This window comes from Anolis carolinensis, chromosome 3 (assembly GCF_035594765.1).
Source record: "Anolis carolinensis isolate JA03-04 chromosome 3, rAnoCar3.1.pri, whole genome shotgun sequence".
In the NCBI taxonomy this organism is placed as follows: domain Eukaryota; kingdom Metazoa; phylum Chordata; class Lepidosauria; order Squamata; family Dactyloidae; genus Anolis; species Anolis carolinensis.
In genome coordinates this window covers 79,681,527-79,706,834 of record NC_085843.1, presented here as the reverse complement: position 1 = coordinate 79,706,834, position 25,308 = coordinate 79,681,527, and the positions used below count along the sequence as shown (strand labels likewise).

At 39.3% G+C, this 25,308-nt stretch overlaps 1 protein-coding gene across 1 annotated transcript in view; it reads right to left on the bottom strand.

The window, feature by feature from the left end:
- pcp4 (Purkinje cell protein 4) overlaps positions 1-22,142 on the bottom strand; it is a 105,565-nt gene extending 83,423 nt beyond the window's left edge. The window contains exon 1 of the mRNA XM_003218992.4: positions 21,987-22,142. Coding sequence (XP_003219040.1) covers positions 21,987-21,995 — 9 coding nt within the window. The 5' untranslated portion in view covers positions 21,996-22,142. The remainder of the gene's footprint in view (positions 1-21,986) is intronic.
- Positions 22,143-25,308: the final 3,166 nt, after the last annotated feature.

Here is a 25,308-nt window from a genome sequence, read left to right as displayed (position 1 = left end):
ATGGTATCTTTTAAAAGTGTTAGAGACAAGCAAATATACTCTGCGGTTTTTGGTCTCTTAGTGAAGCTATTTTACTCATGTGCAGCCTTGCAAAACCCTCCTGTTAGCTTCAAAATCAATACATATTTTCCCCTCCAAAGTGGATATTTATACCTAAAGCACTGGAATTTGTATGAACTGTTCCAGCAGCATAGAATGGTGATGGAGGGGGTGTAAAATAACTACAAGGGGGATTAGCTTTTTTGGCCTATAATACCCACAATCTCCCCAGCAGCATGGGCAGTGAAGTGGCTTATGAGGAACCAAAATTTTACTGGCTAGATTATGCATGCCTAAGGTTTGGGAGCCCCGGTGGTGAAGTGCGTTAAAGCACTGAGCTGAAGACCGAAAGGTCCCAGGTTCAAGCCCCGGGAGCGGCGGGAGCGGCCGCTGTTAGCTCCAGCTCCTGCCAACCTAGCAGTTCAAAAACATGCCAATGTGAGTAGATCAATAGGTACCGCTTCGGCAGGAAGGCAAAGGCGCTCCATGCAGTCATGCCGGCCACATGACCTTGTAAGTGTCTATGGACAACGCCGGCTCTTCGACTTAGAAATGGAGATGAGCACCACACCCCAGAGTCAGACATTACTGGACTTAACATCAGGGGAAAACCTTTACCTTTACCTAAGGTTTGGTAAAGATGGTGCCTGAGCACTATTTAATGCCAGCATCTCAGAGATAGGTGTTGAGAGCAGTATGGATCTTGAGCACCAGAGCAGCCAAGTAATGTGAATCAATCCTACAACTTGGGAGTGTGGCAAGGTATATCAGCCCTCATCACAAAAGGCTTAAATTGGCACCATACTTGTACCAGCAGGACTCCTGACTGAAAGGTTAGCAGTTCGAATCCGGGGAGAGCGGGTGAGCTCCCTCTGTCAGCTCCAGCTCCCCATGCAGGGATATGAGAGTTGCCTCCCACAGAATGGTAAAACATCAAATATCCAGGCATCCACTGGGTAATGTCCCTGCAGAGGGCTTGCAGTTTCTCAAGTCGCTCCTGACATGGGAAAAATAATCCATGGAGCCTACTGGCTCCCATCAAACAATGCTGGTGGGACTCCATTGATGAATGAGGGTGGAGCTGATGCATGCCACCACCATGGCAACATGGGAGGCTTTCCATGTTGCCATTAGAAGCAATGGGGGGAAGCTGTGCAGTCAGCACTTCCCCCCATGGGATCAACTTACACAGGAGACAGGTGATGCAGGGTGTGGGGCAGCGGGTGCCCCACACCCTCTGATGATGCTCAGTGACAAGGTCAACTGACTCTTCCTTGAAGTATGGTCCAAAATGTGTTATGGGAATTCCCTGTTAACTTTGCTATGGATCCAACCCACCTTGGCAAAATCAAACTTTGTATTGCTGAAGTCAATTGTAGATTAAAATAAAATTACCTTTCAGTGTCGTGTCTAGTTTGTCTTCCTTAAAAAAAGAATAAGACTTACAGCAACTGGGTCTTCCTTCAGCATCTCAGTGTGACGAAGCTCAGCAAGAGGGGAGAAGAGACTTCCAGGTGCTCATGGGAGAGGACAAATTAATGGTTTGGCACAGACCCTTAGATACAGACGAAAGGCTATGCGCCACAGCTATGTCATAAGTCTCTATGCTATTAAAAGCACATGAGTGTGGGCTAAGTATCTTCAAAAGCAGACTAACATCTCCCTGGCTGGTATTGGAAGCAACATCAGTCTGCCTCTTGACATACAGATCCTGCTGTTTAGTGTCTTAGATTTATGACCCCCGAACTCATCACTGGCTTCTCTACTTGGACTTTGTTCTGATTTATGGCTTCTTAACTTCCAACTGTTTATTATTGCAGATTTTTTTTATTTGACTTTTAAACTCTTATAAGAAGAGGGTACTCAGCCCATTAGGAAAGCAAGTGAATAAGTTCTAAACATAGGGAAGGTAAGTGAGAACCAGTGAAAATAAGGCTGAAACTGTGTTCCAGGTCTCTAATCTTTGGCTATGCTGTGGAGCAGTGATAGAAGTGTTGGATTCGTATACTAAACAGCTGAAATTATTGTCTTCTGGGGCAGAGTCTGAGCTACATAACCACTGGATGGCAAACCAGTAATCTATTGGCCACACGCTTACGAAGATGATTTAATTGTTTCAGCACACATTCTACAATGAAAAGAAAAAATTGCACTGCATTCCAGTTATGGGCAACCCTTGCTTACACAAACACTAACCAATTTAATGTTTCTTGTATTAACATATAGTCAAGTGAATGTATTTTGAATATATTGAATACAATCCTGTTGATGACTTCCAAAGACATGTGTGACTGTGTTATCCCAGAATATCACTTTTTTCAGCAGAGTGTAGCGGTGAAAGGGGACAGCTAGGAAAGCCAGTTCTGCCAGATGGTATATATGTCCTGCTGACTCTCTAGGAGCTGCCAGGGAAGTGTTAACTGCTGAGTGAAAGTGGCTTTTGCTGCCATCTTCCTTGTACACCATCTCTTGACCTGTACCTCTGTGTTTTGCACAGCTACCACTGCCATTTCTACTGCTTCCTACTATGATGGCACAGTAGTACCTTGTTTGACAGGCACATTTTCAGCAATGTTGTAACTACAAATATTTCAGAATAGACATTCATCAGAATGTTTTTTTAACTGATGTTGAAAGGAGCTTCAAGAATGTAATTTTCCGTTACATATGAAAGCCACCAAAGTGATGTGGCTTTCATATTTAAATATTTATCTACAAGAGTTACTTTTGATTCAACCAAGTAATTCCATATGCTTCAACAGGATAAACTATATTAGTAATGCTTGACTGATCAGAATCTTGATTTTAGGTACATTGTTTTAAATATTGTAGGTCTTCTTATCAAAGGACAGGTATAAAGTACAAGGTTAGCCTCTCTTTTCCTTCCCCAAAAGAACCTATTGCCAATTAAGTTTACCCATTTTTAATGAGGGAGGGAAAGTTTCTATCCTAATTAAAACTGAAAAGAGCAATTTGTATGAAAGAGAAATGATCTTAGCTACAAAAACACTGTTTGATCTAAATAGGAAAAGGCTAACCTTTTAAGCTATTCCCAGTCGCCTCCTGCTTTCTTTCCATGTACATTAAATCTTACTTACCTTGTACTAAATTGATGCATTACTAACATATAGAGTACCCACTTACAAATAATATCCATAACTTTCAAGTAATAATTAATTCTTATTGCTCTTTATATAGAACTTAACTAATTATCGTTACTTTTTAGAGTTTTAAAAAATGTAATGTGTTGCATGCTCATTACACTGATTAGAATTTTTTTGAGATTTTGCAGATTTTAAATCCTCTTAAGGAATCAGCAGAGAACATGAAAAATTCCTGCAATAAAATTTTGAAAAAACTGATAAGATTGTAATTTACTGTATCTTATAAAATCTGAGAAGATGGAATGTTGCCATGCCACCAACCCTGCTAACATCAGATATAGCTACACTGTTTGTCTGCCTTCTAACACTGTGGGACTGGCTAACTCTGCCTCCCAATGACTGTGCATTAACTAGGGATGTCGTCCTTCCTTCAGTTTCATCTTAAAATTGACAATGAGTAATTTTACCAATTTTCTTCTTACTTTACAAAACTATTTGAAAACCATGCAGTTTCTGAAGGCTATTTGCAATTTGAAACTTCTGTGCCAAATTTGCAGAGGGTTGTTTTCTACAGAAAACAGAATAGACTTGGATGGAAAATTTCCTTTCTGTGAAGAAATATTCCTTTCTGTGTAGATTTTTTTTCTGCAAGAAAAATTGTGCTTTCTACACAGAAAAACAATCTATTTTCTATGTAAATTAAACATGTGCAAAATTTATAGTTATGCATTGAAATATCATTTCCCATGTAAAAATGGGTTTTTCTGCACAAAAGAACCATGTGTGAATTTTGTGCAGAATAAGATTCACACTATAAGGGTTCTTGTCAGGAATCTTTTCATTGGGTTTCTTGATTTAAAAACATGTTTTGATCATTTTTGAATATTTTTTATTATTTTTTTCTATCTCTAACACTTATCATAGATGTCCAAAAGGGAAATCTTATATAAGAGCATGACGTATTCCACACAATTAGAAATATCACTATTGTTTCATTACATACAAACTTTAGACATGTGCAGTTATTCCATGTAGACATTCTTCAGTAGCTATTCCTGCTAAACACCACTGACAGAAACCCTAGCCCATCATTGTGACAACAGGAATAGGATATACCATAAAACCTTGCTCTGACAGTGTTTCACATACATGTGGGAACCATGAATAGCTGCTTAATGATGCTGATGTTTTCTTCTGCATTTTTTTTTGCAAAAGAGCAAAATTCAGAAGTGCAAGCCTTGAACAATACTCTTCAATACAAATGGAAGAATTTCTGAGCATACAACAATCCAGAGAGATACCTATTCATTAAATGCTCTGACCATTATGCAAAGGTTATCTTGTAACAACTTTTAAACTAGCCAAGAGAACAAAATTGGTAGCATAAGCTTGCATCGGAATCAGTCTCCAAAAGCTTATGTTACCAGCTATGTTCTCTCAGTTAGTCTTCCAGACTAACACAGCTATTTCTTTACATTCAATCAAGGTAGCTACAAATCTGGGTTTGCAAGGCCTAAGGAGGACAATTAATAACCTGGGCTCTTGGCGATCTCTCTTTCATAGGGTCACATAAGCTGAAGTCAATTGGAAAGCAAATAATAAAATTAGAACAATGTTTTTGTCTTATTTATTGTGTGCTACAGTCTCAGCAAGGACACTCTGTGAATAGCTAGTGGATATGAGAAGGCAAAAGTGTGTTTATAAAAAGGGAATCATACTCTCCAATACTGGACAAGCTTCAGTGATGACAGCAGAGCAGGAAAAAAAGAAACAAGCAGGGAAGCATTGAAACAAGAAACATGGGGTGGGAAAGGTTTGTAAATAACCCATATATTATAGAGGCAATAAACAGTGGAATCCTTGGAATTGCCTGAAAGTAAATATGAGCTATATTAATTTAAAGCATTTGTATATGACTGATACCTAATGTTTTCTCATCACATAATAAGATCTTAAAATAATAAAAGATAAACATAAAATAGCACAAAATAAACAAAACTAGAAGCAATGAAAGAGCAGTACAGTGGAAGTAAATGCTCTAAACATATTTTAGGGTTATAAGTTAAAATGCTTAAATAGTTTGAGGACCCCTGCTGTAAATCATAGAACAGCCACAAAGAAGACTAAACACTGGTGAAATCAGAGAGCAAAATAAGCATAAGTGTGTATTGGATGAAGAAAGAAGGATGAAGGACAAAATGGAGTGGGGGAAAATGTCAAAAAAGTGCAAGGTGAATGCTTTTTGCATCTTTAGTGAACCAGTAAATCAAGGGTTAAAATCAGATTTGATCTGCTGACATTCATAATACTGCAATCCTTAAAAAGGGAACAACCTCCATGAGCTAATTGCTCACAAATGGAAGGCAGAAGGATCATTATCCACAGTTGAAGTGCTACAGCAGAGCCACAAACTCCTTAGTGGAAGTAAGTGTTTCTTGGATTAATGGGTGTTAAACTAATGAGAAATTGTTTAATGTTACTGGATGCTGGAAACAGCAAATCTATTATGTTGTCTTTTTAAAATACAGTTTACTAAAGCTTCAGGAGATTCTACCACAAACGCATGAAAGAACCCTCAGAAGCTACCTGAAGAAGGGATTTTGATCCAGATTACAAGGATTACAAAATACCCGGGAATCCTTGTTGTTCTACACTCCTTTATGTTTTACATTTCTTTATACGCATCTCCGAGACATTAACTTGCATGGGACAATGATGAATTTATCTAAAGTGTGAACCACAATTTACAGAAGAAATTATCAGTTGTTTATTTCTTTGACCAAGCATTCCTAAGACTTTTATCTGCGTAGGACAATACTGAAATTCAAAGTGTTGTACTCAGGCACTGAATATACTTATCTGTTACTGAAAAAACATACAAGCATGAATATAATGTTTGATGTAATGTTGTAAACAGTTTTCATTTGTGCATTACTCATGTGCCTGTAATTATTATAATTTGTCTGTTACTATTGTTCTATTCTGTATATTAGTAACAGGACAACTGTATCTCTACACATTCATAATACTGCCCTTTGCACTTATGTAGTGTATGGATGTCAGCAGTATTGTTTGTTTTGGAATTGTGTAAACAAACAGATTCCGTGATCCAAAGATGTAATTTGAAATGATCAAGTTCTATAGGCATCAATTGTGCAGAGAAAGTATCAACCACCCAGATGAGGATTTAAACTACCCACAGCATTTTTCTGCATAGCAAGAGCATATTAATATAATTCAAAAGGTCTGAAAGTGAAGTGAAACTCAAGACTGCTAAGTCTATAATCTACTGGACTAGTCTGTTTTTTCAGGACTTCATCAGATTACACTGGGAAATGTTCAGAAGTGCTCAGAAGAAGAGAGTTCAGTCTAACTCTATTCCGTAACAAAAAGGAGTTTTTCCCTACCTTGGGATCACACTGTTTAGTGTACTCAGTTGTCTTGCATATTTTTCAATGAAGTGTGCAGACATTTGGCCCTGCCCACCATCCCTCTCGGTGCTTTTTGGTACTTCAGCTCCCACAATTCCCAAAAGTGGAAAGGGAGAGGGAGAGAAAGGGGGGAGCATCCCCTTTGGAACTGCAGCAACACAGGCTCAGCTAGTGCTTTGGACTACAACTCCCACAATTCCCAACTGCAGAGAGGGAGAGAGGGAGATAAGGGGTGGAGAGAATAGGAGTGGAGAGAAAGGGGATGGGAGGGAGGGAATCCCATTTGGAAGGGCAGAAGCAAGCAGAGGCTCAGCTGGTGTTTTGGACTACAACTCCCACAATTCTCAGCTGCAGAGAGGGAGGGAGAGCGAGAGAAAAGCGAGAGGGGGAGGATTCCCCTTTGAAACGCAGCACAGGCTGACAAATCATGACACAGACAAATCATGGAAGGAAGAAATAAAGGTACCCTATAAGGCTATTTTATTTTTTGGCAAAGTAGAAGTGTTATGAGGTAGCTTACAACCAAACCTTCCTGCTTGGGGAGCAAAAGGAACTGCCAGAAATTGTCCAAAAAATGTTTATTTTGACTCCTCCCCCAAATTGGGTGCTCCTAACCTGAGAGCAACGAGTGCCACGTCATTAGAAATTTGGCAAAACATCCGGAGTTTTGATAAAAATCCATTTCCTTGCCTCTTCCTGATACGTTGGAAAAAATTGCTGCTCTCAACATTTAAAAGACTCAAAAAAACTGCACTTTAACCAAAACGAATGTAGTAGACCAGTGGAATACCAGATTTTAAGTGTAGAACTCAGTGGAATTTAAGTTATGTGATGAAGTGTTTAGGCATACATCCAAGCCACACATACTCAACTATAGCCTCATGGAAGGGGTTGGGGAATAAACCACCAGATCATGCAGTTTCCCAGTCTGCAAGATGGTCCTGTTCAGGGTTGTGTTTCATACCTCAAATGCCCTTTTCCCCAGCCCATCTTTGGATATTGGGTCCACCTTGCTCACCTCTATTATCATCACTTGTGACAACAAGCAGCAATCCTGTTCTGTTTGCAGGACTGAATCGCTGAACAATTTGAAGTGCTACTTATGAATTATAAAGCCTTATACAGCCTGGGTCCAGGTTATTTGAAGACCTAACATGCATGATCCCAGTAGAGCTCTAAGATCATCTGGAAAAGCCCTTCTCTCTGTCTCACTATTTTCTCAGGCTTCGATGGAAGGAAGAAAGGAGTGGGCCTTCTTAGTGGCTATTCCCAGACTTTGAAACGCTATCCCCAGAAAGGCCAAATATGGCCTCCTTTTGCTTTTTTTTTTTCTGGCAACAGATAAACACTTTTTTGTGCTGCCAGACTTTTACATAATGACAAAGGTTGTGCTTTTAATGCTGTATTGTTCTTTCTTTTAAAAAATGTTTGCATAGAGTGGTTAAAATGCATTCTAATATTTTAAATATTTAATATTTTAATTTTTAATTGTTTTTTTATCTTACAGTTCTACTTCTATTTTGATTTTTGCAATGTTTTAGCTTGTATTGTTTTAACATATTAGCCACCCTGAGTCCTATCATCAGGAGAAAGAAAGACTATAACTCAAAATAACAACATCATCGGCAACAACAACAGCACCTGATTGATTTGATAGCAGAGCCATAACAAGCCTAAGTAATGGAACATCTCCAGGGAAGGCAAAAACCATGAGATGATGGCATTAAAAGATGTCTTTCTAGCCAAAGGCAACCTGTAATTGCCTGTGAACTTCAAAAACCAATGGAGGATGGGCAAGTGTCTGGTTGATAAAAGAGGCTGAGATTAGTGAGAGCCTATATAAGGCTTTCTGAAGTCTTGCAAGAATATGGCCCTCATGAGACTTCTGAAATTTTGGAAGACTGGGAAATCTCACAAGAAGAGTAGATATCATTATGGCTGCTTGTTGCAACCAATATGAGATCTTCATTTCCAGAATCTCCAACTGAGAACGCAGGGCTCTGACTGCCTCAGCGCTACTAATCCTCTCAGCTATTTGTGTTCAGAGAAGTATTCTCTTCAGACCTTTAGATGAACATCTAAATTCCCTTCTAAACAGAATGGAATTAAAGGGCACAGAATGACTGGCAATGTTGAAAGAAAACATACATCAGTAAAACAGTGTGTTCACTGTGGGAAAAATGTACACTAGACCAGAAAATGCTGGATAAATTTTCATAAGTATTAGCAGGCAAATTGACCCATTCTAACTATCTGGATATTGTTGGACTGCAGCTCCTATCAATCATTACAATTGGCTATGCTAGTTAGGGTCTGTGGGCACTGCAGTTCAATTTTTGGAGATCCACAAGCTGCCTAGCTTGGCTTCACAACCTCTTGCAACAATCCTGTGAAAAAGGTAGGTCCATTTTGTCTGCAGAGCTTTGGATAGCAACTCCCAGAATGCCCTGTTGGCTAAGGCGTTTCCAGAAGGCCAAAAAAAATTCTTCCAAGCTTGGCACATAGTTTTAGCCAGTATGGGGATAGTTAAATGGAATGCAAGGAGTAAAGCCTATTTTTAAGATTACTTTTAAAAGCAGTCAATGTTTGTGCATGCACACAGTACTGCAAGCCCAAGGATTTTGAATAGGAAAAGGAATATTTGGGAAAGTATTTGGAAGAAATTAGCATACATTGAAAGCTTTAAGAACACGGGAGCTTGCCTGAAAGTAATGGGAATGGGCAAGAGAGAAGAGCCTAAAGTGAGATTTAATATTCCTAGAAGACTATCCAACTATAATTAAGTTAAGGGCTGCCTTCAATGCACCTCACAATTATTACTGGCAAAAGCTTGTCCCCAACATATCTGAACATATTGATTCCACCATTATTAAAACTGCTCCCAGGACTGCTGATTTCCTTTCATAAAGAATATTATTTTTCGTTGTTGTGCATATTCACCAAGAGACTGGCCTTCTGATTTCCACTCAACTCTCAAGGGAGTTTGAAAGAAATTGCTTCTGGGATGTTACTTTTACAAGCAATAAACAGCTAGCCACAACAACTGGCATTTGATGTAAAATGTTCCATCAATCCTTTGGCTCTGCAGTTCGGAAGGCGCTGAAACTCTAAGGGGGAGTTGAAAAGCTGGTTTCATGCCACATTTGTTACTGCTTGACTGGCAGTGCAGCCAAAGGAGCATTTTATTTGCCTCAGGACTTGAAAGAGCTGCAGTGAACTTAGATTGAGTATTGCAATCCATCAGGTATTTGCAGAGCGGTGGGCGCATGTCAGCCTTGCTCCCTTTTCATTTGGCACTATTTCGGCTATTCAAGTCTGCTCAAGAAGGTGGTATACAGCAGGCAGAAATGCCCTTATGGCACCAGCAAAGCCCTTATGCAAAGGAAATCCAGAGAGGAGTGCAGCAGGCTCAAAATCTGCTGTGTGCTACTGCAAGTATAGGAAAAGGCTCTCATTAGCTATGTGGTTTCTGTTGTTCCACTTCCTGTTGAGGCAGTTCTCAGAAAAGTTGGGAGTTGTCTATATGTCCAGGTTAGAATGAAAAACTACTTTTTAGCTTAATACACTCTTCCAACTCAAGTTAACTTGCTTATTCTAAGCATGTGTCAATAGTGAGGAATTAAAAACTGCAAGGGTACGGTGGTTCTCAAGGTTTTCGGCTGACTATTTGGACCACATGTTTTCTCTTGCATACATCCTATAGAATATTCATTAAGGCCAAGAGAACTGTTCTGTTCCACAGTAATCCTACATACAATTTGACTTTTATCATCCTCTTGTAGGGCTATGGAATCTCTGGCCTGCCAATTTGATATTCCGCTGTTTGGTCTGTGAGCCTTTTGTACTGTTATCTATTATCAAAGATTGGAGATAAGAGAGTATTTAAAGTTTAATGGCTGCATTGCCAATCAAGCAGTAACAAATGTGGCCTGAGTCAAGTTTTCATGTCAGAAATGCTATTACACAGAGCTAAGTGGAGCTTTGCAAAGTGGAAAGCTATTCACTGGGGCTTTCTCTCAAGATGAACCTCATATGCTTTTGGGGAAAATCTCTACAGGTGCATCTACACCAGGCATGTAGCTGGGGGGGGGGGGGGGGGGGCTTGAGGGGCTTCAGCCCCCCCCCCCCCGAAATTCTCAGGATAGACTGCGAGAAGGCCTTACATTTATTATTTAAACTGATATGTTTATTCATTTCATGATCTGATCACCATGCTCAATATATCCCATATGCATGGGGGTACTGGGATAACGATACAAAAGGTTTGCTAGGATAGACCCTCTCCCGCTCAGACTCAGCCCCCCCCCCCCCCGAACCAAAATCCCAGCCCCTCCCGAAACAAAATCCTGGCTACAGGCCTGATTTACACTGTAGAATTAATGTAGCTTGACACTGTAAAGATCTAAGAACGTCTAAGGTTCTTTTTCTAGGCAGGGGGGAATCTTTTGAAATCCCACCGCTGCCACCAAAATGTAATGATGTCAGAAAGGGGGAGAAATCTTTTTTAAAAAAAATCCCACCTCTTATACCAATTGCGGAGATGTGGAGGAATTCCTATTAATTAATTATTATATATTTAACTATATCCGCTGCCACCAGTTATTAAAGATGTTTTTATTTAAAAGCTGCCACCAAATTATAGAGGATTTATAATGCTGCCACCAAATTACAAAGGGGATCATCAATTCTTGCCACCACTATAGGAATACGTAGCCACTAGCTACTTAGAGAGGAGACTTTTATTTTTCTTCTTTCTTCTTGTTTATTCTTGATGTGTGTATGTATGACAGAGACTGAGATGTTTGAAGGAATAATAACACATTTATTTAGGCACAAGCTTGATGGTTACAATAACTTTTCTTCTTGTTTAAGGCACGTTACTGAACAGTTGCAAAACTATATTGAGGTGTTTCAAACTTTAAAATTCCACTTCAATCACAGAATATCTATTCCTAATCAGGAGACAGGCTACCTTAAAATAAGTCACCAAACTTATCTTAGAATTGACTCAAAATCCAACATTTGAGCCATCCTGATTCTCCAACTGAGAATCAGTCCTAACTGCAATTCCTAGAATTACAGACTACCTTAAAATAAGTCACCAAACTTATTTTATCCCTGATCCCCTAACTTAGGATCAGCCTTCCCTGAGCTTCAACAGAGCCCACACTAAAATCAACCTTTCTAGTAGTTCTCTGACCACAGACACTGACTGAGTTTCCCTCCAAATTCTGCTCTCTCTTCAGCTATCCCAGTTGGCTCTGCCCCCTTCTCCATGGCAACCAACTCATGGTGCAGAGTAACTGAAATATTAACCCTTTTTAAAACACAGTTAAACATGGCATCTGTAAACTAAAATTCATACTTCTTTACAGACACCAGTTTAACTGACATGGCTGAAAACTATAGAATTCTTTGATTTGTTATTTGGTGACACATTAGGCAGAAAAGGCTAAAGAGCTTTAAAACTACAAATCCCAGATTCTATAGCATTGAACCATGAATTCTACAATATAGATATACCCTAGATATAACTAAATTTGCCCACAGTATTTGATTATATCCTGGGTCCTTAGCTCAGACCACTGCTGAAATACACCCTACAATGCCTTTCCTAAATTGGAATTTGGCTATAAAGGTCTCCTGATGTTATATTTTGGATAACATTTATATAAATGAGAGTCCAGAATTCTGAAGCAGATTGGTGTCTTTATTTTTGGAAATCATATAAGTTGATACTGAGTCTTTGAGGGTGAGAAAAAGGTAAAGTCTAGTCGTGTCCAACTGTGGGGATTGGTGCTCATCTCCATTTCTAAGCCAAAGAGCTGCCGTTGTCCATAGACGCCTCCAAGGTCATGCAGCTGGCATGACTGCATGGAGTGCTGTTACCTTCCTGTCAGAGTGGTACCTATTGATCTACTCTATAAGAATAAAGTTATTATTATTATTATTATTATTATTATTATTATTACTCACATTTGCATGTTTTATAACTGCTAGGTTGGCAGAAGCTTAGGCTAACGGTGGGAGCTCACACCACTTCCCAAATTCTAACCACCGACCTTTCAGTCAGCAAGTTCAGCAGCTCAGCATCACCACTGTGCCACCATGGGCTCCTAAGGCTGAGAAGCCGGGGTAAATGTAGTTGGCATGAGTCAGTTATAGGAAGAATAAGAAACTTAATTAAAAGGTACTGGTGATGGCCAACATTTCTATAGATTCAGTGAGCTTTGTATTTAAAGTAACAAAAATGAATGATTTCCACTTTTTATTTAAAGATTCTGAGTAATTAATTACCATGCCCCTGCAAAATATGCCTTACTTTTAATATTCCAAATTGAAAATAGGAAAATGCCTCACACTCCAGCGTAACTAACTTGTAGCTTCTATTTTGGGGTTTAATTCATTCATTCACTATTTTAGTCTGTCTGTTAAAGGAGCTATCATGGGTGCTGAACCCGTTTCAAGCATAGGATTCAGCACCTTGGGCAGTGGCTGAGGCAATGGGTATTGTCTCTTATGTGTTGACTGACCTCTTTGACCTGAATATGCAGTGGACTGGACCTGTGATCTTCTGCATGGCCTTAGAAAGGTGTCTGAGCCCTATAGCCATTGATACCTTTCTGTGGCACATTTATGGAAGGATCTCTCCTCCAGAGAATTAGAGTATGGAGAGGGCATAAGAGATCCAACTGTACTTTTTGCAAGCATAAAGACCCAGTCCTATCTTTATTATACTTCATATATATCCAAGGCATATATGTGTAATTATTGTTATTTTGATTTCTTACTTTGATTAATAGTGTTGGAAAGACAGTTTCATTTTGCCTTTGTCGACAGCTGTCTCTCATATGTCTTCTTTCCCCCTCCATTTACTCTTAGTAAATGCCTTTCCCTTTCAAGCTTGTTTTCTATTAACTAAAGCTTTCCATCTATTTCTGAGTTTTCATTAAATTGGCCAGTACATCCCAAAAGACTTGATTGAGAGCATTATGGGTAGGTCAGGTGTCTGCCAATATCTGCTCTTCTTAAGTGCAATCCTGCTACATTATATTCAATGGAGATTTTTCATTCCTTTTGTTAGCTATTGATTATAATGGAATATGGATTAGACCCTTTGTGTAAAAGGAGCTAAGAGATTACAGATGACAGGAAATCAAGTATTTAATTTCGTTAGTGGATTTTATCAGTAAAAATACAGCAATAATAGAAATACAATTTTGCAAATTACTAATTTTTATATTAAAAAAAACTACCTCCCACTTTTGTTAAATTTGCTTCATTTGCTTCAGTATCTATATATTGCATCAAATACATCCACATTTATATTCTATATTGGAAAAGTATACCCATTACATTGATTTGCACCAAGGTTTGTGAATGTGTACCTCTCCAGATGTGTTTCGACTGCCCATCCCATCTACCTTAGGTAACAGAGCAGGTTGACCATCTCATTGACCTGGAAACCAGCATCAAACAGATTTAGTGGAGGGATATTGGGTGTGAAGCTCTTAAGGAGCTGGGAACCTTTTGGTCAGGGCCACTTTCACTGTGGCTGGCTTTCTACCCATATACCTGCGTATCTCTAGACTACATTTCCAGAAGGAGAAGCAACATAGCAAACCTCACATGGTTTGATTGGAAGCTTAACCAGTGAAGTAAAACATACAGAGCCTAAACATTAAAGCTACAGTATTACATTTACTGCAATATAAGCCTTGGTAGGTGCCCCATTTGTCAACTTCTGCTGAAAAGCTAGTAAACATATCCCAGTTTATGTCATACTTTACTTAATCTCTGCTGTTTTTTTCCCTTGGTTCCACTAACCTCATCCTGCTGCTTGTCCTGTTCCTTGACCTCTCTTCCTCCCTCTCTTTCTCTGTATTTATTTACCCTGTTTCAACTTTACCCCTCCTATGCCAATGTGCAGATCATATGGGTCAAAAAGAAGCATATCCTATCAGAAAGAATTTCCCCCAATAAACTCTATAGAGCTTTTTAATTTACCATCAATGCCCATTCCGACACAGGAAATTGCAATCTACCCATTTTAGTCCATTAAACATGGAGAGAAAATCACCCAAAAGGTACTGTTCCTTAAACACAACAGTCAAAGTTTGCTTTGATTATCTAGGGGCGAATTACCACTGTACAAAATTAGTTACATCCATGTGGTAACAAAACTAGTTTTTAGAAAATATTTAATCATGCCTCATAACAGAGATCTTCTTCAGTACAGGGAAATCCATCATTCATCTATTTCATTTTAATTTTTTTCTGACATTAATGGCTATGGTTCCAGGAAATGAATACAAGAAAGCATAAAAGAATAAAATGGGCTTATATTTCTTTTTAGATCAGTATTCCCTTGCCTGCAGTTTGCAAGTAACATTACATGCCTAGAAAGGGTTACAGGAATAAGAACAAGAAGTCAGAAATAATGTGTGGTCTTGAGCTGAGCTATGGAATTAAAATATACAGAGTGGTCATTGTGCCCTGCTGACTTGTGAAGTTCCAGTTAGGAGTGATTATAAAAGTCAAAATGGGAAAGAGCATAATGAGGGCTTCTGACATAACTTTACTTTTTTTTTTTTGGTCAGCAGTCAGCTCTGGATCCTAAGCATTTTGCATGATTTCTAAGCTGAGTAAGCCTATTGAAAAGGCTTACTTTTAATCACATTTTTAAAATCCTCTGTTTGCATACACCACGATAATATGAATGTTAAAGATTCACCAATTGCTGATAGGATCGTGGTCAATGGATTTTTCTCCATCTTTCCATCTACAGCTTAACCAACTATTGCTTTCTGTCAATTTCTCTTCCCCAAACTCATTTTAATAGTGCAAAGGGAAAAATGGCATTCAGGAGACTAAAAGCTAAGGACTTCTATTTTGCTGTGATTAGGAATCTCGAGACTAACTGAGAGAACAAAATTGATAGTCTGCTTCCTCAGATGAGTGGAGTGAAGTGCCAGAAATAGACCTTTACAGGCAGACTGTGTGTTTCTGCCTATAAAGGTCTGTTACTTCACTCCATGTAAAATTAATGGTTGCTCTTGGCATAGCATCTTCCAAAAAGAAATGTGTATTACAATCATTTATCACCATCACTTTTAAGTATATCATGGCAGTTATAGTACTGTTAGAAGCAGGTTTGTGTCTTTGACATCTATACCAAATACACCAACTCATGCAATTTTAAATAAGTTATTGAACATAAAGGACCTTCATATAAATCAATCTATCACATGTCTTTGACTAGTCTAGAATTAGTTTTCTTTGTTCAGAGGTTTGCCCTTGCCTTCCTCTGAGGCTGGATGGCCATCTGTCGGGGTGTTTTGATTGTGCTTTTCCCGCATGGCAGGGGATTGGACTAGATGGCCTATGTGGTCTCTTCCAACTCTATGATTCTTTGAGAGCGTATTTTACCCAAGGTATGAGAGGACTGAGGTTCCTCCTCCTCCTCTTTCTACACAAAACATGGGAAATTGTGCCACACTGAGCCAGATTATTGGCCCAACTAGCGTTCTCAACCATAGGTGCATTTACACTGTGAAATTAATGCAGCTTAACGGCCGTGGCTCCATGCTATGGAATCCTAGGATTTGTAGTTTGGCGAGAACCATTCCTCTTTGGCAGAAAAAGCTAAAGACCTTGTAAAACTACAGCTCCCACATTCAATAACATTGAGCCATGTCAATTAAAGTGGTATCAAACAGCAGTTATTCACAGTATCAATGCACCCACAGACTGGTCGCAGTATCTCTTGGGAGTTTCAGATAGGAGTTTTTCCTGCCTTACTGAGAGGTGACAGAGACATCCAAGCTGGACTTTTCCACCTGCAAATCATGTCTTTTGTATTAAGCAACAGTTTCTTTTCTCTATGAAACAAACATAATATCTTTTCACTACATCAGGCAGCAGCTTGGCTGCCCTGCTTGGACCTCTGAAACAAAATGTCACCAGGAAATAACTGCAATGCACATCGTCATTGTTCTTGCGAATGTTATTGGATAGGTGGTTGAGCAGAGGTGAGGTGAAATGGCCACCATTAAATCCTCTAAACTTCCATTTCCATTTTCAAGGGGAGCAAGAAAGATGCAAAGCACGCAGTGATCTGATTACTTCCATTAACAGTGAGTAATATCTAAAAGCAAGCTCCTACATATGTTCACAACATAATTCTTCATTTGAAATGTGAATGTCATCTTGGCCCCTGGACCTCTCTCTATAAGGATTATAGAAGAAACAATAATACATTGCAATGTGATCTCTGAAATGTCTCAAATGCTGTGATATTTAATAACTATGTTAGTATTTGATGTAGTCACTCAGCTTGAAAATGCATATCTGTGAAATATCTTTACAAACTTCAGTCAATCTCACCAGTTTGGCTTTGAAATGTAACAGATGTTTCACCTGTCCTGAAAGGAAGTAGGGCAAAGCGACAAGTTTAAGACATCCTCTGCCCTCCCCTTTCAAGTGACAGGTCACCACCCACCTAATAAAGGGATGTCAGTTCAATTATTAAGTGATTTTTTTTTTACCTTCCTTCCCCCACACCCACCTTATGTCAAGCAAAAAAGTTCTCTCATCTAGTTACATCAATATTCTACCTTCCTTAATGATAGGAACTATGCACATCATGCAGTAGAGATTTGAGCAAATTTTATGTGCAAAAGGGATAATCTCCCCATGCAATTTCTTTAGATGATTTCTTCTGCCCACTCAGTCACAATTTCTCCTAGGATGTGGGCATCATATGGTTGAACGGTCACCATATTAACACTTAGAAAGCATGTGCCACTATAATTTAATCAAGGCAGCCCCCAGTGGCGCAATGGGTTGAATCCTTGTGCCAGTAGGACTGCTGACTGAAAGGTTGGAATCTGAGGAGTGAGTTGAGCTGCCATCTGTCAGCTCAAGCTCCCCATGCGGGGACATGAGAGAAGCCTCCCATAGGATGGTAAAACATCAAACATCCAGGCATTCCCTGGACAACATCCTTGCAGACAGCCAATGCTCTCACACCAGAAGCAACCTGCAGTTTCTCAAGTTGCTCATGACACAATTTTTTTTTAGTCAAACAAGGTTTTCCCACATTTTTTGTATTTTTCCCCTTCATTTTAGCCTAGACAAGGGACAGGGATTATGCTACCCTCTGGTTGCTGTTGGACTGTGATTTCTATCACTTCCAGCAATATGGTCCATGATTGACTGTGATGGAGTTTGGGGTTGGATAACATCTGAAGACCTTTAGGTTCTCAACTCCTTCACTTAAACTAATAGGGTAGCACACATGTAGTTGAATATGTAGAGTGAATGAAGGAAATAGGACCTGTAAAATGACCTCTTGGCATTCTCCTGCCTCTTATAAATACTAGAAAAGGGTTTTCAATTTGAATGGTTACTGATCCTAGATTACTAACATTTCAACAGCACCATCTTCATTGTTATATGTGTACTAATATAAAGGTTGTAGAACTAATGGGTTAGATCCAGTTTTAGGGGAATACAGATAGCTGATGTAAACAGGAGTCCCATAACTTCCTTCTGAAGAGAGCTCCATAAATGTTATACAGAAGTCCAGAGAACTCTGTTGAATGGGGTGAGATAAGGTGCTGGCAAGAAAATTTTAAAAACTCCCCAAATCAGGCAGAGGAACCTTCTGGGAACATAGCCATCCATCCAGAAAAGGAATATTTTGGATCTAGACAGAAGGTTGGGGTGGGGGAGTTCATATGTATATAAACGCTCTGTTCGTATCAAATTGTGCCAAATTACATAAGCTGCTCTGAGTCTCTTTCAGGGTGAGAAGGGCGGGGTATAAATATAGTAAATAAATAAATAAAATTCAAAGATGCTTCATAGCCTCTAGAATCCTAGGTACAAGATTATCTAGGTACAGGAACATGGATATGCAAAAAAAAAAAAAAAAGGAAGGACACTGGTGGATATGGTCTGCCACCTTGCCCTCCATCCATATAGTGTACACATTTTTAAAAAAAACTCTCCTATATATCCTGCTAAGTATGAATTTAAACCAACATGTCTCAATATCTCCAACCAAGAGGATTCATCACTTTATATAAGGCCATACTGTAGTAAAAAGGAGAATTATGGATCAGTTGTCAGATTTTGAAAAGTACCATATATAGCTAACAAAACAGAGGCATTAAATTATTATAATAAATGCAGTTTCAGCTTCTGCTTTCTTCAACTGCCTTGAATCAAAGCACAGTATATTATAACTAAGATGGCGTTACAGCACGTAGAGTGGAATATGGCAAGTGTGATATTTGCAGTGGATGAGTGATATTTGGTGTTATCTTCCAGGATGAGTTGGTGTTGTGTGAAAGCATAGAGTCTGTACATTCAGGCTGTGCATACATTTATGTGTGTAATATAAGAGTTCATTTGTAATATAAATGCATGGATGAATGGCGAGATAAACAACTGACAGACGCTAGAGATTCTGACTGTAATCCTACTCAACAAAAGTCCTCCAACTAAAGCAGTTGGACAATTTGGACAATGTAAATTCAGTTCAAGGTTGTAAAAGTCAACCTGCATGTGTGTGTCAATGCACATGGTTGGGCATGCGCATCATTCCACATTACGCAACATTGTTGGTCGCTCGTGGATTTGTGCATGAACATTTGGTTGGGTAATTAGTTGCAAAACATCACAATTCCATAAAGCTAATGCTCCATTTCCTTGATGTAAGATCTCAGCCCATTCATCTTTACAGGTTTTATCCAAGGAAATAAACTTCCTATGGCTTCTTGGACATACTAGATCCATCATCCTAACAACTATGGCACTTCTTCTGTTTAATCATTTACTCTCAGATCATAAACTTTCAAGATAAACTTTTAAACAAAATAAAAGCCCTGGAAATTGACTGGAAGAGAAGAAAGATTGTACTAATAAATACATTATGATGCTTGTTTTTCCACAGCCATAGAATGATAACATTTCTCTTGCCATGATGAAGTTGTAAAATAAGAAAATCATCAGATGCAGTGAAGTTGGAAAAATGGCATTTGTGAATGGTTCAGAGCTTTCTCAATCTAAATATTTAACTTAACTGAGAGTCTAAGCAATCTGTGCAAAAACAATTGCATCCTTTGAGCCACCCCCTCCCCGCTCCATAACCAAGACTATTTCGGGACAACATTTTCATACCCATATTTGAGCTGCACTTTTCCATTACAGTATGTCAGATTTCATTGAGATAATAAGCTAACGAGAGAGAGAGAGAGAGAGAGAGAGAGAGAGAGAGAGAGAGAGAGAGGAGACAGTTCACTGACTTTTCAGTTAATTCTATCTTGAATCTTTTCCAAAAACTGGGGATGCAGAAAACTAAAATGATTTCATTACTGTTAGTCTCTCACATCACACTGTTGCTGTAAGCTTTTTTAAAACTCTCTTTATTTTTTTCTTTCTTTTGGATGAAAAACAATTACTTGCAAAGTTTTACACTCTGGTAAGGTTGACTGACTGTTATCATTTTCTGCGACAAACAGCATCCTTCAACATCTCCATAAAGGGAGCTGTACCTATTACTTTCTGAAGAAATATACATTAATAGTCCAATCTTTAAATTATGCTGAATGGCTCTGACAGAGTTCAGTAGGCTTTAGCTTAAACTCTTATATCTTTTTCTCTCGGAGCTCATTCCTTTCAAGAATAATTACTGGCACTGTAACTATTCTTAGTTTTAGTACAGACATGTCCCTATTTTGGTGCATGGGAAGTTCTAAATTGTTGACTTGAAGGGAAAGGAGATTTCCTTTGAGAGAAGCTCAATGTAAACTGCAGCAGTGTGAATGACAATTCTACGAACATCAAGAGACACAAAAATAGGAAAGGAATCTGATTTGGTATGATAAAACTATGTACGATGACAATAGGACTTTATTTTTCAAAAAACAAAATCATGACAACTTTGGACAACTCCTACAGATTCAACGATGAGGGAGAAAGGGGACCACTTCAGATAAGTTTGCTCATTTTATAGTATGTGACAAAGGGAAACATCATGTAATTTGCATGCTAAAACATTGATCTTTTCCAGTTTATTTATTCAGCTGTGATTATCACTGAAAAGTGAATAAGCTTGAGAAGAACAAATGCCTTGTCTAAGTATTCAGTGAAGAGGTTCCCCTGGTCTAGGGCAGCACTGCCCGCTCAAACTGTAAATCTTGGGGCTATGGCTCCCTTCCAAAGAGCTGTAGATGGTCCCTTTCCTATAATTACACAATTTATTTATTTCCAACATTTATATCCCGCCCTTCTCACCCTGAGGGTGAGAAAGGAACCAGCATTTTTTTTTACATTGTTCTGTCGCTTTTTATCATTGTTATCTGCTAAAACATGCAACAGAAAATCCAATGCAGATAATTTTCTAGAAGAGATTTATAACTAATTACATGTGTTCTGTTTAAACAGCATGGTCAGAAAAGACAACCTTTATCCAAAAATAGAGTTTTACTATGCAATGAGAGAGAACATCTCAAAATAAGCCATGGGAGGATGAAGCTATACTTCCGTTAATGGAGCTGTCAAAACATTTGAAATAATTCATTTTAAATGTAGAAACATTATCACTACTTTGCCACTGAAATTGGACACAAATATAGGTTAACTCTAAAACCATCAATGATGGTGTTTTGATGCTTTGTACTACCTTTATTCCACTTTAAATATCCAAAGGTTTTCAGCAATAGCAGCTATTGAGCAGTGATAAGAAGACAATTAAAAAAAACAGGCTTTAAAATCACTTTAATGTCTAACTTTTGCATAACAGACATCTCAACTTGCTATTTAAGAATGCAAACATGCTGAAACCATCCTCTTTTATACCTTCTTTGTGACATGCATGCTAACACACTGTCACTGAAAATGTCATTTCCCAATGATGATGAGAATGTAGATTATTCATCTAGCATTTTTGAGCATCATGGAGTGGATTTCAGAATGCTAGGAAACTCCGAGTATAGATAGCATGCCTTAATTGAGTCTCTCGTGGTGCAATCCTATACATGTCTGCTCAGGATTTCAGTTGCAATGAGTAATATAACCAGGTGACAGGATATAAAACTGAAACCTCAGTCAGGATTACCTGTTCATCCTGAAACATTATGCCTGTTTGATTCAATATTTATATATGATATTCTACATCTGCCTAGAAACATCCATTGTGCTAACATTTTAATCAAGAAACTCTCATACAGTCACCAGCATTCCTGAAACTTGAAGCTTTCCATGATTGATCCTTTTAAAAACAAAACATCTTTAGTCTCCTCTCTGATTTAAAAGAATGTGCATCTTTTTCTTCTGTTCAAGCTCCTACTTCATCAAGCTGCCTGCTTCTTGCTGCCCATATTAAAAGCATTTCTCCACTCACCTCACTCATGATTGTTTGGAAGGACAGTGCACAGGTTTCCACTTCTTCAGTTCAAGGCTACTGTACCCAGTTCTTTGCGGTGTTTCTAGCTTTTCTCTTTAAAAGGGCTGCCCAGTGGCATCATGCCGCTGGTAAACCAATGAGAAGCCTTCACCTGCCAAAACCTCTCAGCAGGCATCCCAGAGCACAAAAGGGCCACCTGGTGGTAAGAGCTCAGAACTGGTTTTCAAAAAGGTCCATTCCTCTTTCAAGGCTTCTCTTACAGAGAACACAGAAAAAGCAGAACAGAAGGGACAAAATGTAAGATGACACTTTTCTTCCTGTTCCTTCAAAATGAAAATAGCACACATCACGAAAGCAAACTGTATCCTGCTTACCGGTAAACCTCTCTGAAGGCAAGTCTTTCAGATCCTGAAAGTTAATTACATTTGAGATTAATTCAATTGGTTAGCCGTCTTGGGTCTCTATAATGGGAAATAGTCGGATATAAAAAAAATACATTTTTTAAAAATACTTTCCCTAGTAGAAATTCCTGTCCCTTTAATACCTGGGGGAAAGCTAGCAAGTAAAGCTTTCCTCTGCCACTGTGGCCCCATCTACACTAACATATACTGCAATTTGAAAGTGCCTCATATGGTCAGTGTAGAGTCACATAATGCAGCTCAGTGTAGCAAATTGCATTAATTGAGTCAACACTGGCCATATAATTCAATTTAAAACTGCAATATGAGACAGCATAGATCAGGCATGGGCAAACTTTGGCTCTGCAGGTGTTTTGGACTTCAACTCCCACCATTCCTAACAGCATCAGGCCCTTTCCTTTTCCCCCTCAGCTGCTTAAGCTGGGTGGGAGTTGAAGTCCAAAACACCTGCAGGGCCAAAGTTTGCCCATGCCTGGCACAGATGGAGCCTATGAAAGTCTGCTCCAGCTGAATACCTTGCTGTTTATTCATTCAGTCGCTTCTGACTCTTCGTGACCTCATGGGCCAGCCCACGCCAGAGCTTCCTGTCAGCCATCAGCCACCATCAGCTCCTTCACTAGTCACTTCAAGGATACCATCCATCCATCTTGCCCTTGGTCGGCCCCTCTTTCTTTTTTCTTCCTTTCCCCCCAGCATCATTATCTTCTCCAAGGTCTTCTTATTATGTGGCCAAAGTACTTCATTTTTGCCTTTAATACCCTTCCCTCCAGTGAGCAGTTGGGCTTTATTTCCTGGAGTAGGGACTGGTTCAATCTTCTTGCAGTCCAAGGCACTCTCTGAATTTTGCTGAATACCTACCTGTCATGAAAAACATAGCAGCTATGTTACAGAACAGGAAGAAGGGCTGAATTGAAAAGTTTTTTACTTACTGGTAAAGGTAAAGGTTTCCCCTTGACAGTAAGTCTAGCTGAGTCCGATTCTGGGAGGTGGTGCTCATCTCCGAAGAGCCAGCGTTGTCTCTAAACACCTCCTAGATCATGTGGCCTGCATGACTGCATGAAGCGCCATTACCTTCCCGCCAAAACGGTACCTAACGGTACTCACATTTGCATGTTTTCAAACTGCTAGGTTGGCAGAAGCTGGGGCTACCAACAGGAGCTCACTCCATCCTGCAGATTTGAATCTCTGACCTCCCCGTTATCTAGTTCTACAACTTAGTGTTTTAACTCACTGTGCCACCATTGCCCTTTACTTACTACTTTTAATTTAAAGTATGGTAAGATATAAACAACAAAGCAAAAGTATTAACTTCATGGTTTTGAAAGCACAATGTATGATATGATCTCCTAGTCCATGAATTAAATAGACACAGTTTCATTTAAAATATTTCCACTCAGAAATACTTCTGGTCATCTTTAGGCCCAAGGGTGAGATTCTATGTATGCTTCCAGCCCAAGTATAGTCAAATTATAGGGTTTACTATTATCAATCATTTTAGGTATCTAGATTGGTGTCTTGGAACATATCCTCATGGTACTGGGAGTCGTACTGTAACTAAAAAGAGACATGCATAAAAAACTAAGGAAGGATGGCAAGGATAAAAAAAACCTTAATGATTGCAAACATTCCTTTTTTAGTTTTACTACAGCTTTAGTGTCATGGGTTGTGTTGACTAGGGAATTTTAGAAACTGTAATCCTCAAATTTTTCCAGGCTCCAAAGAATGACCCAGGATTGGCATATGTCATTTTGGACAACTGTCAGGAATCCAATACCACAGCCTTGGTTCCACTCCATGCCCATGTGTTTGAGAACTGTTAAATCGCTCGGACCATTCCTACATGATGGGGCTAGACTGGGCGGATCTTGTGGTACTTCCAACTTTAGGATTCTAGATAATTTAGTCCGTGTGAGGACTCATGGGCCTTGTAGTCCTGTTCCTAGTACTATTGTGGCAGACGAAGAGGAAAACATGGGGTTTTCGCCGGTTCAGCAAGAGCCGGAGTCTCTTCACCTGCAGGATGTTGATGTTTGCCCTCAAGAATTCAGCCAAACAGGCCTTGGGCAGAACTCCCCATCGTTTCCCAGAAAAGAATCTTATTCCAGAGAAAGGGGAGTCAGAGAGGCCCAACGGAGGAGTTTACGATTAGCTGCCAAACATCAAGCTGATTAGGCCTGCTTCCCTTGGGAAATTCTAAGGAGTCACAAATCTGGACAGAGTTGGGTTTCGCTTCTCGTTCTCTAGGGAAAGAGTTCTGTTGGCGGGAAAACGAGACCCAATATAGGTGTTTGGCGCGAGGGATTCTTTGCGGAGTCAATTGATCAGCTTCAGGAGTGAGGCCGTGTGTGGACTTCGTAATCCCAGTTCCTTGCTTCCTTGCCCTGCCTCGCGGTTTTACCACGAACCCTGCTTCATGCTTCATGTTTTGCCTTGTCTTCAGTCACGGATCCAGTCAAGAATCAAGTTATTTCCAGCCTTGTTGTCAAGCTTCATTGGACTCTAAGACTCTGCTATTTCCCCACACTATTGCTTGGCAAAGTGTGTGTTTCGGTCAAGTGGATTAAAACTTTGAACTCTAATATCTTATATTGGACAATACATTTCTGGACTTTATTTGACCTCATCTGAAAGGTCTGCTTCTGAACTAATTCTTCACTTGTTTTTATTGATTTTATATATTTCTTTAATAAAGATATTAGATGGAGACTGGCCTCTGTGTAAGGTTATTGGTGCTCTGCAGCCAGGGACCTGACAGTTTGACTCCGCCACCTTAAGCACCAAACAACCTAAGGCCAGAATGTCTACAGGAACCGGAGCGGAGGCTCAACCACCCAGTTACACCATTTCCCAAGATGAATTCAATCGAATCCGGGACACACTCCAAACGCAGGAGGGAGAAA